The following is a 15,955-nucleotide window of genomic DNA, read 5'->3' as shown; positions in this document are numbered from 1 at the left end:
CCTCAGCTGCTGCACCCTTGACCTGCTAGCCGGCTTGGGGCTGGTGAATTCAGAGCCTAGTTTCTTTGTTCCGACAAGCAGAAGGAGGAGAAAGGCTGTTCTCCAGGCAGCAAAGCCTTTAGGTAAACATCACACAGGAATTGGGTTCCTTCAGAGAAGAAACCAGATCCCCCATCTGATAGTGCCCCGGGGACAGGAGTGCGCTTGGTCTGGCCAGGGAAGCAGCACTGAGGCCTCTTTATCCAGCTTAGCACCTGCTGCCAGCACTGGCAAGCCGGCAGCTCAGGTGACTGGGTCCTGGGGCCAGGCTGCAGCCCCATCGGCTCCCAGGCTCCAGGATGGCCAGACCCACCTCCTCATCCTCCTGACAGCCCTATCTGGCCTTTCAGACCTGTGGGAACTAAGAACTTCTATTCCTCTTGGGGTGACCCCTCTTAGGTCACACGCCCACTGGATGGGCTTTGGGCCTGTCCAGAACCACCCACAGACAACTGAGCCCTGAGTTCCCTCAGCTCCAGGGCCCATTCCTAGGCTTTCAGAGGCCTTGGACTCCACCCGGGGAAGCTCACCGGTGTTGTGTCATCGTGAGAGCGTTGGTAGCGCTTCCAGCGGCAGCCATAGATGCCCGTGAGGCATGAGAGGCACAGTTGGGGCTCGTAGTACTGCAGGGGCTGGTGTCTCACCATGCTCGTGCCCGAGGCCCTGGTGCCCGGCCCTCAAGCGCCCATGGAGGCCCCTGGCTGGTGCTGCAGGAGAGAACACAGGCTGTGAGTCAGGGGAAGGGTGAGCAGTGAGTACTGCAGAAGTCACCATAGCCCAGGTCAGGGAGTTTATCCTGTCCTGGAAGCCCTCCTGGGTCCTGGGTCTCCGGGACCTGTCCCTGCCTCTTCATCCTCCCAACTTCTTCCCCTCCGGTCAACTGCTCTCCTCAGTGTTTGTTACACTTACCTCGAAGGGTGCTGTTTTCACTTCCCTTGGAAACCTGCATGCCTCGCTCTCCCCTTCTCTCTCTCAGCTCATCATATAACCTAGGCTAGCCCTGAACTTTTGATCCTCCTGCCCCAGCCTCCTGAGGGCTGGGGTTGCAGGCATGCGCCATCTTGCCCAGTTAGTAAGACTCTTCCAGATGGCCTTCTGCAGACCTGGGTCTCCCACCGCCACCCCTAAGCTCCCTCCCATATCCCCAGATTTATTTTCTCAGCCGTGTTCTTAAGTATAATCTACCTGCTTGTTTTTGTTTGTCTGCCCACCCCACCGTAAGTTCTACGAAGGCGAGGAGTTTTGTCTTTTTAATTCTCTGCTGCCTCCCCCGTCCCTGGAACCGAGCCTGGCAATCGCAGACTTTCAAAATAAACATTCTGCAAAATATGTTATCATAACCACTGACAGGCACGGAGAGCTCGAAATACGGCAGGCGCTGGGAAGTGCCACACATTCATGCGCCCCTTCCATCATGGCAGCCACCTAAGGTGGGCCTCCCACCCCAAAGCCACCTGACAGCTGAGCAAACCCAGGCTCTGAGAGAATGGCCGGTGCCTGGCCTGTAGCCATACTACATGAAGACCACAGAGGAGGGCCCACTCCGGACCATCAAGCAACCCAGGCCCAGGAGACAGTCAGCATGGTGGCACCTGTTGAGAGCCCTAGGACAATGGGCGGCGCCCCGAGGGCTGAGCTGCTTGTCAGTCTGGACCCTGCTCCACTCCCAAAGGATTGGCTGGGGCTGGTGTGACCAGGGGAATAGGATCATTCTATCTTCAGCCCCGCTTTTCGGATGTCACCAGTACAGTGATTCCGTGTGCGTGCGGGTGCGTGTGCGTGTGTGTTTGGATGAGGAGCCTGCTCCACTGTTGCCTCTAATACTCAAAGCTAAGCCCCCACCACATCCTGAGACAATGTCTCATCACTTCCCCCACCCGACCCCATGCCTGCCTTGCACTACTGCTATAGCGTCTGTGGGAAAGAGGTGGTGTCCTTTTTTATTTTTATTTTTTTTAATTGAAACACATTTGGCATGTGTAAAAGTCACCCTGGCACAGCATGCGATATGGTGCTCAGTGCCCTATTTTTAGTGTGTTCAAGAAGTTGAACCTGGTCCCTAACCACCTCCGCCTAATACGGGAGCATTTCTGCTATGCCAGCAACCACCCCAACGCCCACCATCACTGGCACCCTCACTCACCCTCACCCACCCCTCAGGCGTGGCCGCTACCATGCCACTTTGTGTGGCTACAGATTTACTAATTCTAGAGACTACCTATCTTGGAATCCATGTCATCGCATGAATCATACGTCATCTCCTTTTCTAAGACACAGCCTCATGCAGCCCAGGTTGCCCTTGAACTTAATAAGTATCTTGGGCTAGCCTCGTACTCCTGAGCACCCCTCAAGTGCTGGAGTCACAGGCGTGCAGTGCCACTCCTAGCTTCCATGTTTTAAACCTAGGTGAACAGTTCTCACGGCTCTTTTCCATCCTTTCCGCTGCTCATCAGTTGAGGGCTGCTCTGGGTTGCTACCAGTTTTTGCTTGGTTTTGTGTGGACATGGGTTTTCATTTCTCTTGGATAGAAGCTTTGGGGACAGATTTGCTGGGTCATTTGATAACTCTTGTATTTGGCACTTGCAACTTATTTGAAATAAGCACCGAACTTATTTTCCAAAATGACATACCCCTTCACATTCCCAAAATGTTGTCTTAGTCATCCTCATTTTATAGAATAGAAATCTGAAGCTTGGAAAGACTCAGCCCCTCACAAAGGTCACACAGCAAAGCTAAAATTCATACCCAGGCAGCCTGGCTCCAGAGGACGTTATTGTAACCCACAACATGGCAAACCATAGCCACTGCCTTGCCAAATCAGACCTGTTCCCTACTTTTTTTTTTTTTTTACAACTTGAAATCTAAAAATATATATATATATATATATATATATATATATATATATATATATTCGGGAATGAACTTAAAACAAGAATATCTTGTGACACATAAAAACTATGAAAGTCAAGCGCCTAGCACCCATAAATAAAGCTATTTTGGACACAGCCACACTTGGCCCCGCCGCATAAATAGTCTGTGTCTACTTAAACTAGAACTGGGGGCAGGTGGGCAGCTACAGGGGCCATATGTGCTGCAGAGCCCAAAACACTTCTCTCTAGCTCTTCAGAGGGAGGGGACGTGTCCAGACTCTGCCACCTGGCTGCCTCTACTGCCCGTAAGCTGCGGGGTGTAAGAGAGGCCACGATGGAGGGAGAAGGGGTTGGCAGTGTGTCCAACTAGGGACAGGAGGACTCGGGACTGCTTCCTGGAGACAGTGTGAAACTGATTCCTCAGATGCCAGCTTCTTTTTTTTTCATATTTTATTTCTAAATTTATTATAATTTGTTCACTTTGTATCCCAGCTGTAGCTTCCCCCCTCGCCGCCTCCCAGTCCCACCCTCAGAGGCCAGCTTCTAAGTGCAGGTGTCTAAGTTAGGATCTCTGCCGCTCTGGTAAGATGCCATGGCCAAAAGCAGCTTGGAGAGGAAAAGGTTGATTCCAGCTTACGGCTCTTGGGTCGGGGCAGGAATAATTACTGCAAGAGGGAATCATCAGGCCACAGTCACAATCAAATAAAAGCAACACCAAACTTAACAGTGTAAATGATTCAGTGCTCAGTCTCTGGGCATCACCCCCTCTCCTCTGGACGCCAAAGTGCCTTGGCAGTGGCACTTCTAGAGGTCTGCCATCCACGGGACACACAGCTTGTCTCCCTGGCTCAGTGGAGCTCCTCTCCACAGCTGCTGTTGGGCTTGGTGGTAAGCCATGACCCTGGCTTCCCCAGAATCCTGGGGAACGCCAGTGTAACTGGGATGCATCTTCACCAGTGGCCTCTCCTGGCCTCTTTTCATGGACTCTAACCCCGCCGAACGGTGCCAAGCCTCGACTTTTCTCCATGGCCCTTTCAGTCCTGGGGCTTTGACTGCAGCTGAGGCTGTACCTTCACTAATGGCCTTTCTCCAGGAGCTCAGTGCCAAGCGTCAGATGCTCTGTGACTCCCTCACACCTTCAAAACCTGGGAGACTCTTATCCAAGTTCACCTACTGCTACAAGGTGCAGTCTTGGCTCCCACATTCTTGGGCTTCCAGAGAAGGTGGAAACAGAAGCCCCAGCCAGGAAGCCAGAGCTCATCCACACAACCCCCAACATTAAGGTTTCCACTGTGATGTCGGCTACTACATTTGGCCCTGTCTCCCAGCAGGGAGGAGGCAATTACAGTGTAGAAAGAAGCCCAGATTCATCCTGCCCTGGCTATTGACTTGCTCTGTGGAAGGGCCACTCCAGGCTCTTCCCTGAGCCTCAGTCTCTGGATGTGTAAAAAGGGGGTGACAGGCTTTGCTTTGGAGACTGTGGGACAGGCTCCATGTACTGCTAGGCTGGGGTGGAAGAGGGGCACGTCCCTGCAAAGACCAAGGCTTAGTATGTGGAGCCAGGAGCATGACCAGGTCTCCCTGACCCTTGGCTTCTGGCCTCCCAATGACCTCACTGCAATCCACACAGGAATGGAAAAGAGAGCTCCTTCTGAAAGCAGAGAAGTGAAGGTGGTACCACCTGGACCCGGGACTCAGTGATGCTACGTCTGAGTTCTCCCTGGCTTCCAGGGACAGGATATGGTTTATCCTGTCCATAGCTGGAAGATTCCTTCTATTTTCTCTGTGTGTCCCCAACAGAGAACATCTCATCCCCTCCCAGTTTCAGTAACCAGTTGACCTAAGCCAGTGTGGATACCTCAATGTCTGCCTCTGATGATGACAGCCAGTGGTTCCTGCCTTTCTTCAGTGGGGCATTTCCCAGGCCCTGCAAACCCACACTGCCTATCTATCACACTGTCTGCTTCTAAGACCCTCTTAGCCACGCCTCTCACTCCTTTGACAGATCTCATCTCCCTACCCTCCGTGCTGTCAGCTGGCCTCTACTCAAAACCCCATGAAAGCCAGGGTGCACTTTTACCAGCCCCTGACCCGGACCTGCCCTGCCAATCCGCCTGCCCTGTGTCCCATCTGGTTTACTCCTCCTAACCCTGGTAGTCTCCAGAGAGCCTGCTCTGGACCCTGGCTCGGTTAGTGGTCTCTTGGGCCTGATATAGCCTATAGGTCCTGCCACACTCTCCTGGATCATTCCGTTATGTGTGTCCTGCTGACACGTGTGACAACTGACTATCCCCATATCCCTAGGGACCAGCACAGAGAAGTGAGATGAGAACGTTCCAGAAGCTTGCTGGACAGAGGAGAATGCAGTTCTGCTCAGAGTTGTGGCTCAGAAACTGGGCAGCTGACACTTGGGTCAACTCTCACAGATAAGGCTCTTTCCACCCATCCCTCAGCCGGTTATCATCCTCCCCTCCCAGCACAGCTAACGGCACCACTCAGCAGTGATGATTTCTTCAAGCCACCACTGTTTATACCAGCCAAGTGCCTGAGAAATGCCCTGCCAGGAGCCTCTGCCAGTTCTGGAACGAGAGCGGCCTCTCCCCTGTCCTAAGTCAGGTCTTCTGTCTAAACATGTGGGCTCAACTTCTATAGCCTCCTGGTCTCACAGGGAATGTCCATGCCACCGTGGAGAAAGCACTTGCAATGGGGTCCTGGCAGGATGATTGGGGATGCATGCCCACCTCCAAAGTCCTCTGCCACCCAGACCTCCTGGAATGTGCTTGACATACGCCCCCATTCCTCCTCTCGTCTAGGATTGCCAGCTGCCAAGCCAGCCAGATCTCAGACTGTGATGCCCAATCTCTTTTCCAACATATGAGGGCCTGGGTCTTAGCATGTCTCCGGCAGTAGACTTGCTGTGTGACTTTGCCCAGACTCATCCTGTCTCTGACTTTACATGTCATAGAACTGGGGCTAGCTAAAATGACACAGGAAAGTGCTCTTGTCTACAGTAGAAGGCAAGGGGTTGACAGCTCATCACAATACATTGTAAAGTGTTTGCCCTGTAAGTATGAGGAGCTGAGTTTGAGCCTCAGAACCCACATTAAAAAGCTGGGTATATGAGCCGTATGAGCCACTGAGTTGGCTCAGTGGGTAAAAGTGTTTGCCACTGAGCCCAATAGTCTGAACCCATGTCAGAGAAGACAACTGACCCCACCAGTTTTCCTCTGACCTCCACAGATGCACCGAGATACATGGGCATCATACACACACACACACACACACACACACACACACACACACACACACGCAGCTCTTGGGAGGTGGAGACATGTAGAATGCTGTGGCTCAATGGCCAGTCGGTGTAGCCTAATTGGTAAGTTGCTGGACAAGTGAGAGACCTTGTCTCAAAATTAGGGGGTCGGTACCTACAAAGGACACACCCACACACCTACAAGGGAGTAAAACATGGGTGCTGGATACACAAATGAATCATGAAAATACTATCCTAAATACAGGAAGCCAGTGAAACGAGACTACTTATCATGTGACTCCATTTATAAGGTCCACTGAGGCAAACACATAGTAGATTAATGAACACCAGGGATAGGAGGGTTAGAGAGGGACGGAGCATCTGACCATGGGTCTCAGGCTGCTTATGTAAATAGTGGAAATGTCCTAGAATTAGTGATAATGTTTGTGTGACTATGAATATACAAAATCACTGAATCACTCTCTTTAAACAGGCAAGTTGTAGCCAGGTATAGTGGTGCATTCCTTTAATTGCAAAGGCAGAGGCAGTCACAGGAGGATTTCTATGAGCTTGAGGCCAGCCTGGTCTACATAGTAAGTTCCAGAATAGCCAGAGCTACATAGTGGGACCTTGTCTCAAAAAAACAAGCAAGCAAACAAACAAAAGACGAGTGTGCCAGGCGGAGCAGCACATGCCTGTAATTACATCATTTAGGAGACTGAGGCAGGAGGATCGAGTGAGTTCAAGGCCATCCTGAGCTACAAATTTCCAGGCAAAAGATTAAAGCAAGGCCATTCTTAGAGAATATTTTTTAACCCCAGCATTTGGGAGCCCAAGGCAGGTAGATCTCTGTGAGTTCCTGCCTACCCTAGTCTACATAGCAAATTCTAGGCCAGCTAGAGAGTCGTGGTGAGATTCTCTCTCCAACAATAAAGCAAACAACCCAATAACGACAACGAAACAGATAAACTGACTGAATCGTTTCTATGGCTTGCAACCCAAACCCTTCACTAGGGCACCCTTGTTCACTTGTTCACTGAACTAACGTGCTGCAGGAATGGCAGGACAACACGGGTACAATTTAACTGCTGCTAGTCTCAACAACCACTGCCTATCATGCTGTCACATGCCTGGTGTATGGTATGGCAGGCTCCATATGGATAAGGATTAGTGGTTGTGTTCTGGGCGACATGGGCACGAGGGACCTGATGGGTCTTATGGTGAGCACCACAAAGATGGTCCCTGTTATGGTATGATGGATACTACAGGGTGTCAGCTTGCTGGCGCCATGCTTAGTGCTGCCTATAGAACCTCCAGATGACAAGGCTACCAACTGGAGACCACGTCTTCAAACTGAGCCTGAGAGAAGTGGGCAAACTGGCGCATCACACGATGGAATATTATTTAACGTTAAGGAGAAAGGAGCCACCTGGGCATGATGGCAGAGGCCTGTAATCCCAGCACTGGAGAGCCACACAGTGAGACTTTGTCTCCAAGAGAGGACTAGCCAGCCACAGAAAGACAAGAGGAAACTTGGAAGCATAGTCGTGGATGACAGAAGGCTTCTCTTTGAGACATTCTAGAACAGGCAAAAAATAGAGACAACAAAAAGATCAGTGCTTGCCCAGGGCTAAGGGGGAGGGTGAGCCAGGTGGAAGGCAGGGATGTTGGAGCAGCCACCTTATTCTGTATGCCCCAGTAACTTCCCACTTGTCAAACCCCAGAGGCCTGGCCATGCAAACCCTCACTCAGCAACACCCATTCATCAACTGTCCCAAATGTACACAGTAACGGGGATGTGAAAAATAGGGAAAATGTGAGGAGAGGGGGCAGAGGAAGGGTGTGCTGGGAACTAAGCCTTACAACTTCTCTAAGGGCTAGAATGGATATTTAAAGTCTATTAAACACACACACACACACACACACACACACACACACACACACACACACACCAGTGATTCGATGAAGCTCACACAGATAATCTTGGAGGAGGTGTGCTAAATAAATCAGGGTGCTAAAAAAAAAAAAAAACCCAGGCTACCTCAGCAGGAGCTCCCAGGGTGGACCTAGCACCGTCTATATCCCCATCACCACAGGAGCCAGCAGCCTGGCCTCCCAGGGCCAAGCACTGTGTTTTGGTTGGCTTCAGGGACGTCCGGACCAGGAACTGGAAATACCCAAGGGTGCCAGGGCTGGGGGCAGGGCCTGGCCTTCCCCACGGTCTGCTAGGCCCCAGGGAAGGAAAGACACACTGGGAAACATCTCCTCCTTGGCTTGGCTGCATCTACTGAGCTCAACCCCAGCCAGGTCCAGCACTAGTGGTCTCAGCTTAAGCTTGGTCACCTCCATTTTCTGAGTGATCACATCTCCATCCTTGCTTTCTTACTAAGATCATGGAGGGCCTAGACTCTCTCAGACAGTCTCCAGGGATTTCCTCAGCATTCCTCACATCCTTTACTAACCAGCTTTCTCTTCATCCCCAGGGCAAAGTAGAACTGTGGAGGCTCAGGGAGGATAGACCATCCCACAATCCTTTCTGTTGATGGCAGAAGAGCCCCTCTGTTGCCCCTGGCTAGGCCTGAAGGTGAAGAATCACGTGACTCTGGAACTTCTCACTCCTGAGGGCTTGTGAAAAGCCCAACTGGAGAAATGTGAAGCTAACCAATTCCTACCCATCCTGCCTGAGGTAGAGCCACCTCTGAGGACCTGTGTTCCCATGGCCTGGCTTCATCAGACAGAGTGTATGGACAGCAGTGGGCTGTCACCATCTTACTGTGCGATCTTGGGTGAGGTGCTCTGCTTCTCTGATCTCAGAGAAAGCCCTGCCTTCTGGTGAATCAGTATCGAAGTAGCTAGACCTAGGGCAGGAAGGAAATCCACCTGTCCCTAGGCAGTGGCATGGGAAAGGAAGCATGTGGGAGGTCTCCCAAGTTAAAAAAAAAAAAATACCAGGTAGGCTCCACCCCATCACACCTGCTCCTTGTGTGGGGAAAAGTAACTCAGTGGGGGAGGGCTGCCAGAGAATTAATCATGCCATAATTAGGGTCATGATGAATTTCTGCATGGTAATACCGGGACCTCTTGTTTACCCAACTCTTCCATCACAGGGGACTGCTGGCTCTTCTCCTGGGAAAGAACTGGGGGCCACAGTGTGCTCCTCCAGGCCAAGGAAAGAAAGGTCTTTCCATAGGTGTGAACCCTGAGGTGATCCAGTTTTCCCAGATCCCAAGGTGCTCTCTCCTGCTCTTTTTGTTGATAAGGGCAGCTTTCTCCTGAGGTTTCAGCCTGTCCTGCCCTCAGGTTCTGAGCTCTGTCACTGGTATTTCAGAGGTTTCCACTGGGGTCAGGTGTGCCTTCTGGATAGCTAGAGATTCCTCAGTGTGGCCCTTCCTTCCCTCAAGGAGATGACCTCAACGTAGCAAAAGCAGCTTCAATTACAAATGCAGGCAGAGTGCTTTACAGTTTACAAAGAGCTTCTACCTGTGTCATCCTGGGGAGGTGTCACACAAACTTTCCAGGCCTTACTGAAATCTTTACTTCACAGACATCATCAATGAGAGGAATAAAAAGCTGCCCAGCGCCTCAGTTGCTGGGAATCACAGACTCTGAGTCTCAGCAGTGGGCTGAGGATCCTGTATCTGCAGATTTTTCCTTCCCTCAGGCAGGAGCTTGAGAGACAAAGCTGCCTTGGATTCTCTTGGGACCCAAAGACTATAGGGACCCCACCTTCCAAGTCCGCAGTTCTCAACCTGTGGGTTGCAACTCTTTGGCCAACCCTCTGTCTCCAAAACATTTACATTACGATTAATAACAGCAGCAGAATTAGTTATGGAGTAGCAATGAACATAATTTTATGGTTGGGGTCACCTCAATATGAGGAACTATGTTAAAAGGTCTCAGCATTAGGGAGATTGAGAACCACTGTTCTAGATAGAAGCTACAAGCACAGGACTGAAGAGTCACCACGAATGGCCAGCCCTGCCAGGCACGGTGGCACATGCCTTTACATCCGTGGTCTACAGAGTAAGTTCCAGGACAGCCAGATACTAGTGACATGCTGTCTCAATAAAAAAATGACTACCCCTACCCAGAGAGCTTTTCTTTACAAAACCATGGACTTCAGGCCTCATGTGCCCCAAACCAATTTCAACATCACCTAACCCAGCTGAGCACACCCCTAGCATTGAGTAGGCCGGAACAGGAATAACATGAGTTTAAGGCCAGCCTTAACTACAGAACATGACCTTGTCTTAAATGAATGATGCCCACAACCATAGAATTCTAGAGCAAGCTGACTAGGATTGCAGGACCAGGAAGTCCTGGTGTTGAGCTCTCTGGCCTCTTCTCCGCGTAGATGTTCCTGCACAGCAACTAGTGCCTACACCTGCTCCTTAGATGAGTTCCTATGACGGCCCTACCTCTCTGGAAGCTTCGGAGGCCCTGCCAAGCCATCAAGACCACAGGAAGGTTGTCCTGGGAGGAGTTCCTGCTCGCCTCTCTCATAAGCACTGCCAGGTTCTCCCTGAACAATCAGAGCTTGTAAGCATCCTGAAGACCTTTGGCCGAGTCCTGAGGGCCAGTTGGGGGGTGGGGGGAGAGGACAGGCACCGGGCTGACTCACTGCCCTCTCATCTATACCCTAAGGTGCATGTCCTGGGCTTTGCCCAACAACCTAGTAATTTGGTCACAGGGCTCATGTGGCTTTCTTTCACGCCTCCCTCTAGGACCCTGACAAAGAGGGCCACTGGCATGAGGTGGGGAAGGGGAGGAAAAGAAAGCTGGTTCCGGCAGAGATTTATACCCTGCAAACTGTCTCTGCCCAGTTTTTGTCCCTTAATGAAATGGGGAGAAATGATTTATTTATTTATGTAAGCTAGCAGAGTTTTTATACAAATGGCTTCTTCTATCCAAATATAGCAATAATTACTTGGGGGGGGGGAGTTGATATGTCCCCTTTGTTCCTAAGTATCCATTGGGTTTTCTACAACACTTTAGACTGTTTAGTTCCTAAATAAAAGACACAGAGACCTTTTAGATTTATAATAAGCCTTAAAGCACTAGAGCTGGGAAGATGTCAACTCTCTAAGCTATTCTGCTATTTCCCAGCCTTGAACCCCAATATTACTTTCCCAGGATGGAGAGAGAAGCAAGCCTCCCAGCTAAGGCTGCCTTTCCTGTTTCCTTCCCTCAGTTCTACCTAGCCTCTACCTCTAGCCTCCATCCCTTCCTTCTCCTTCACCAGACTCCAAAAACAAGGCATTCGGACAACCTTATCATCACTGTGCCCTGCCCCTCCCCCTCAACTCCCATCTACATTAACATATGGACCTGTGCAATCCCTGCTGAGCCACACTGCCCAAGCCACTGCCTCAGCCCTTTGAGTTCACATGGACTGACTGAGCCCTTAAGAGCCATTACTGGCCTCAGTACTTTGTCATCAGCTACTTCTGTCCAGATTCTTGTCCCATGTGGCCAGCCCTGTCTGAAGCCCCAAGAATCTGCCAGCCTGTACCCAGTGAGAAGGACAAAGACACCATAGACCCCTTCCTGCCAAGGAGTTGCTGTTTCAGGGGACCTGGGTATCACACACTGAGTTAAGCATCTAGTAGATGTTCATGTATTTGTTGGTGAGAAAAATTGGTTAAATGCACAAAGCAAGGAGAGAAAGAGCTAATCGGAGCTTTTGAAACTACCCAACTAGCATGTACAGTGGCACACATCCATAATCTATGCACTCAGGATCTGAGGCAGGAGGATAGTGTTTAAGGCCAGCCTGGGCTACACAACAAGATTCTATCTCTAAATAAATAAACTACATGGCTACAGAGCTATTCCTGAGTGTAGGCTGAATTCTGCCCTGAATAATAATAATTGGTTGTTTCCCAATTTATAGGAAAAGAATTAAGTTGCTTTAAAAATTTTTTTTTAAATCCTCAATTAGGCACTTTTCTTTGACAATTTTTTCTTAAGCCTCTGATGCAGGTTTGCATGCTTCTGTACCAGGTCTGATGAGGGCAACCTCAGGGCAGAACCCCTTCCCTATGCCCCACGACTCTTATCATCTGCTGTCCCATCATCTCCCCCATCATTACTGTCTCTCTTTTCCTCACAGCATTTTGCAAAGAGAAGCAGTCTCTCTCTGCCTAGGCATGTCTTGGAGCATGAGGCCTAAACCCGTCTTTACCCCATTCAAAGGTCTAATGATCTTTCTGGTGATTAGAGCCTTGATTGACTGTCGAGGAAGAAAATCCCAGGAGTTAGCCGCCTACCTCAGGGCTCAGGGCAGTTCCATGGCTCAGGCCTCCAGCCCCACCGTTTGCCATTCATTCCCTTGGCTGAAGCAGGGTTTTCTCTAGGCTCTCTGTCCAGATGAATCCTCTCTGAAGCTATGAGCCCATTTAGAGCCCCGAAGTGGGGTGCAAAGAAACAGCTACTATGAGCTATAGACAGGCTATGCACAGGGCTAAAGACAAGTCTATAGTACTTAAGTTCAAAGCCCAAATTTCCTACTTGGTTAACTGGACAAGTGACCTAATGCCACTCTGCTTCAGTCTCCTGATTTATAACATGGAGGTGATGAGGTCAATCTCAATGGCTCTTACAAGGATTAAGTCAGCTACTACAGCAGACGAGACCTGGAATGCAGACACTACACTAGGCAAGAGGCCCCTTTTCTTGGTGCTGCATTTTCATTATCCATAAATGGGACAACTGTCCCTGTTTCTCCTGATTTTCTTCCTAAACTGTCCCTTCTTCCCCAAGGGAGAGGCAAACATTGTTTTAGAAGCCAGGGAACTGTTCTCTACAACCTGTTTCTACTTCCTTTTTCCCACTCCACTTCCTTCCTTTCTTCTCTCTTTACCTGGAAGAAGGTCCGGTGGGCTGCACTCTAGGGGTGTCCTGTCCACAGAGCTGATGATGTCACTTCAGTCGAAAAGCTGAGGAGACAAGGCAACAAACTCACTGAGAAAGAGAGCCTCCATCTCCCACCCAGCGTCTTTCCTCCACACGTAGCTTTCACAAGCCATGCCCTGGTACTGCCAGCCCTAATGCTGCTTGCTCACCCTGTGCTGGAGGTGGGCCCACTGATGGGCAGCCCCCAGTCCCGGGGAAATGAGGGAAGCTATAAAGCTGGTAGCTAATCAAATCCTGGGCCCTAAGACCCGGGACAAATAGTCTCACTTCCATCCCTGGAGGCTGAACCTAGAGAACCTACTCCTTGAACACCCGTGCCCCTCACCAGGGCTCATGAGAGCAGGCACCAGGTGCAGCCATGCTGGGGCAAAGCTCTTCCTGCTGCCATGGAACCTGCTTCCTCACGAGCTTGGTGAGCAGCTGTTCTTCCAAGGAGGCTGCAGGGGAGGGCCGGTGGGCCGGAGGTGGATCTGGGGCACCACAGTTATGTGCCTGCGTTCTGACTCATGCTTTGCCTCCCCACCAGCTCTCACAGCCAGCAGGACAGCCCCCTTCACCCAGTCCAGGAGCCATGAGCTGACACAGGAGACCGGCTATACAAGAGGAGGGTAGAAGAAGGGGCCTCAGGTCAGTGCTTCGGGCTTTAGAGGACACTGCCACCTTGCCTATTCAGGGATACCAAGCATGGCAGGGCCAGGGCCTTCTGAGTCACATAGAGCAGCAATGGCTCAGGTCCAGGACCCTGTCAGTTTCACAGCTCTCCCAAACCCACTCAGATCTTGGAACCAGCACGAAGCACACAGTCAACCAGCTTCAGAGCGGGCGGACTGAGTTGGGCCCAGAGACAGACAGCCTCTGCAGACACGGAAGCAAACATCCTCCCTACCACAATCTTTGGGCTGTGATGCACTTTATAGTTTATAAAGCACACTTATTGACATAGGCATGCTAACACAGGCCTGTAAACCCAGCTAGTCAGGAGACCAAGGCCTAAGGATCAAAACGTTGAAGGCCTTGTGGGTTTACAGAGTGGCTCAAGGCCAGTCAGGACAATTTACAGAAATATCTCAAATATTTTAAAGTGAACGGAAAGCTAGGGATACAGCATGCACCAAGGCCCCGGGTCCAAGATCCCCCTCCTCACCCCCAGTGGAACAAATAAAGGGAAACGCTCCTTTCCTTTATCTCCCACTGGGATCCTCAGGCTTGAGGCAGAGGGATAGAAACAGAGCAGGGTAGCTCAGACTTGGGAGCGCCGGTGACTGCCCTGGGATCCTGCTATGGGCTGCAGTTGGCCTCAGTATGTCTGGTTTGGGCCTGGGGTTCTGCACGTCTGTGCCACAGAGCCACGGCCCACAGCCTGCGTAACCAGCTTCTCAAGGAGAACAGTGCTGGGCTGGCTACCCCACGTGGAGTCTCAGCTTGTGGAGGGTGATCACACTTAGTCTCTTAAAGCAATAAAGTCTGCTCACTAGTCTGTGCCTGGCAGGAACTAGCTGCCATGTGTGTAAAACACCCACGTGAGACACATTAGATTTAAAACAAAGGTTCTAGGGGCCCGGAAAGATGGCTCGGTGGGTAAAGAGGCCTACTGCCCGAGCCTGCTGACCTGAGTTTTACCCTAGGAACACTCAGAGTAGGAGAGAACTGACTTTACAAGTTGTACTCTACCTTCATAACACACACACACACACACACACACACACACACACACACACACACACTGAAATGCAACAAAATTTTCTAAACAATAAAGCAGAGGCCCTAGGAAGTGGGCACACCCAGCCAGGTGGCAGAATTCAAATTAAACCCCAAATAGTTCTCTGACCCTCTCTTTCACTCTGCTGAGACAGAGTCTTACCCTATAGCCCAGACTGTTCTCAAACTTAGAGCGATCCTTCTGCCTCAGCCTCTTGAGGGCTAGGAGTATAGCAGTGAGCCACCCGGATATCTTTTATTGTTGTTGTTTGCCTTTAATATTTTTTCCATTGTGTAGTTTTCCACTGTGCTGTGTGTAGTTTTAACTTTTTCTCATGTATATACGTGTGCATGTAACGTGTGTGTGTGTGTGTGTGTGTGTGTGTGTGTGTACGGTTGCTCATGTAAGTGCTTAAGCACACGCTTGTGCAGATGCGCGCGGTGTGTGTCTGCAGGCATGTGGAGGCCTAAGGTTGACCTTAGGCATCTTCTTCCACTGCTCCCCCACCTCACTCACTGAGCCACAGTCTCTTTCCTGAGCCTCCATCTTGCCGATATGGCCAGTCTGGCTAGCTAGCTTGCTCCAGGGGTTCCCCACCTCTGCCTTCTGAGGCCTGGAATTCCAGGCAGGCCTCCGTGCCCACCAGGCCCACCACTCTCCTGGGAATGCAAACTCCAGGTCTCATGATTGTTATCTCCTGGGCCACCTCCCCAGCCCTCAAAACTGTTTCTATTCCATTCTGTTTTATTTCACTGTTCAGAGACTCAGTCTCCCAGAACCCAGCTGACTGAAAGCCCCCTCGGTAGCTCAAGATGACCTTGCACTTCTGATCCTCCTGCCTCCACCTCCCAGGTGCTCGGGTTTCAGCTGTGTGCCACCACACACAGCTTGTGTGGCGCTGGGAGTCAAACCCAGGACTTTGTGCATGCCAGGCAAGCACTCTACGAGCTGAGCCTAAGCCCCACAACCCATGATCTCTTGGAACGAACCCCAAGATACCAAGTTGTACAAGACGTCACTGTCATCAGGAGACGCTGGACACCCTGGGGTACTGAGGCACAGAGAGGGGGCAGGGAACCCACGTGGTCACCAGGAAGTTGTTATTAGAGATTTAAGCATGGATGGGAAAGTGCAATAGACCCATGCTGAGCTGTCTCAGCTCTCCTATCAATCCCACCT

General features: G+C 50.8%; 1 protein-coding gene across 3 annotated transcripts in view; it reads right to left on the bottom strand.

Annotated features, from left to right (window-relative positions):
• Nucleotides 1–15,955, bottom strand: part of Gdpd5 (glycerophosphodiester phosphodiesterase domain containing 5) — a 76,100-nt gene that overhangs the window by 34,497 nt on the left and 25,648 nt on the right. For all 3 annotated transcript variants that reach the window (XM_055623627.1, XM_055623629.1, XM_055623628.1), the window contains 2 exons: nucleotides 13,025–13,100; nucleotides 570–746 (listed from right to left, as the gene is read on the bottom strand). In XM_055623627.1, coding sequence (XP_055479602.1) covers nucleotides 570–686 — 117 coding nt within the window. In that variant the 5' untranslated portion in view covers nucleotides 687–746; nucleotides 13,025–13,100. The remainder of the gene's footprint in view (nucleotides 1–569; nucleotides 747–13,024; nucleotides 13,101–15,955) is intronic.

The sequence above is a fragment of the Psammomys obesus genome, unplaced genomic scaffold, assembly GCF_907164565.1.
Source record: "Psammomys obesus unplaced genomic scaffold, mPsaObe1.curated_primary_1811, whole genome shotgun sequence".
NCBI classification, from domain to species: Eukaryota; Metazoa; Chordata; class Mammalia; order Rodentia; family Muridae; genus Psammomys; species Psammomys obesus.
This window is presented reverse-complemented; position numbering and strand designations above follow the sequence as displayed.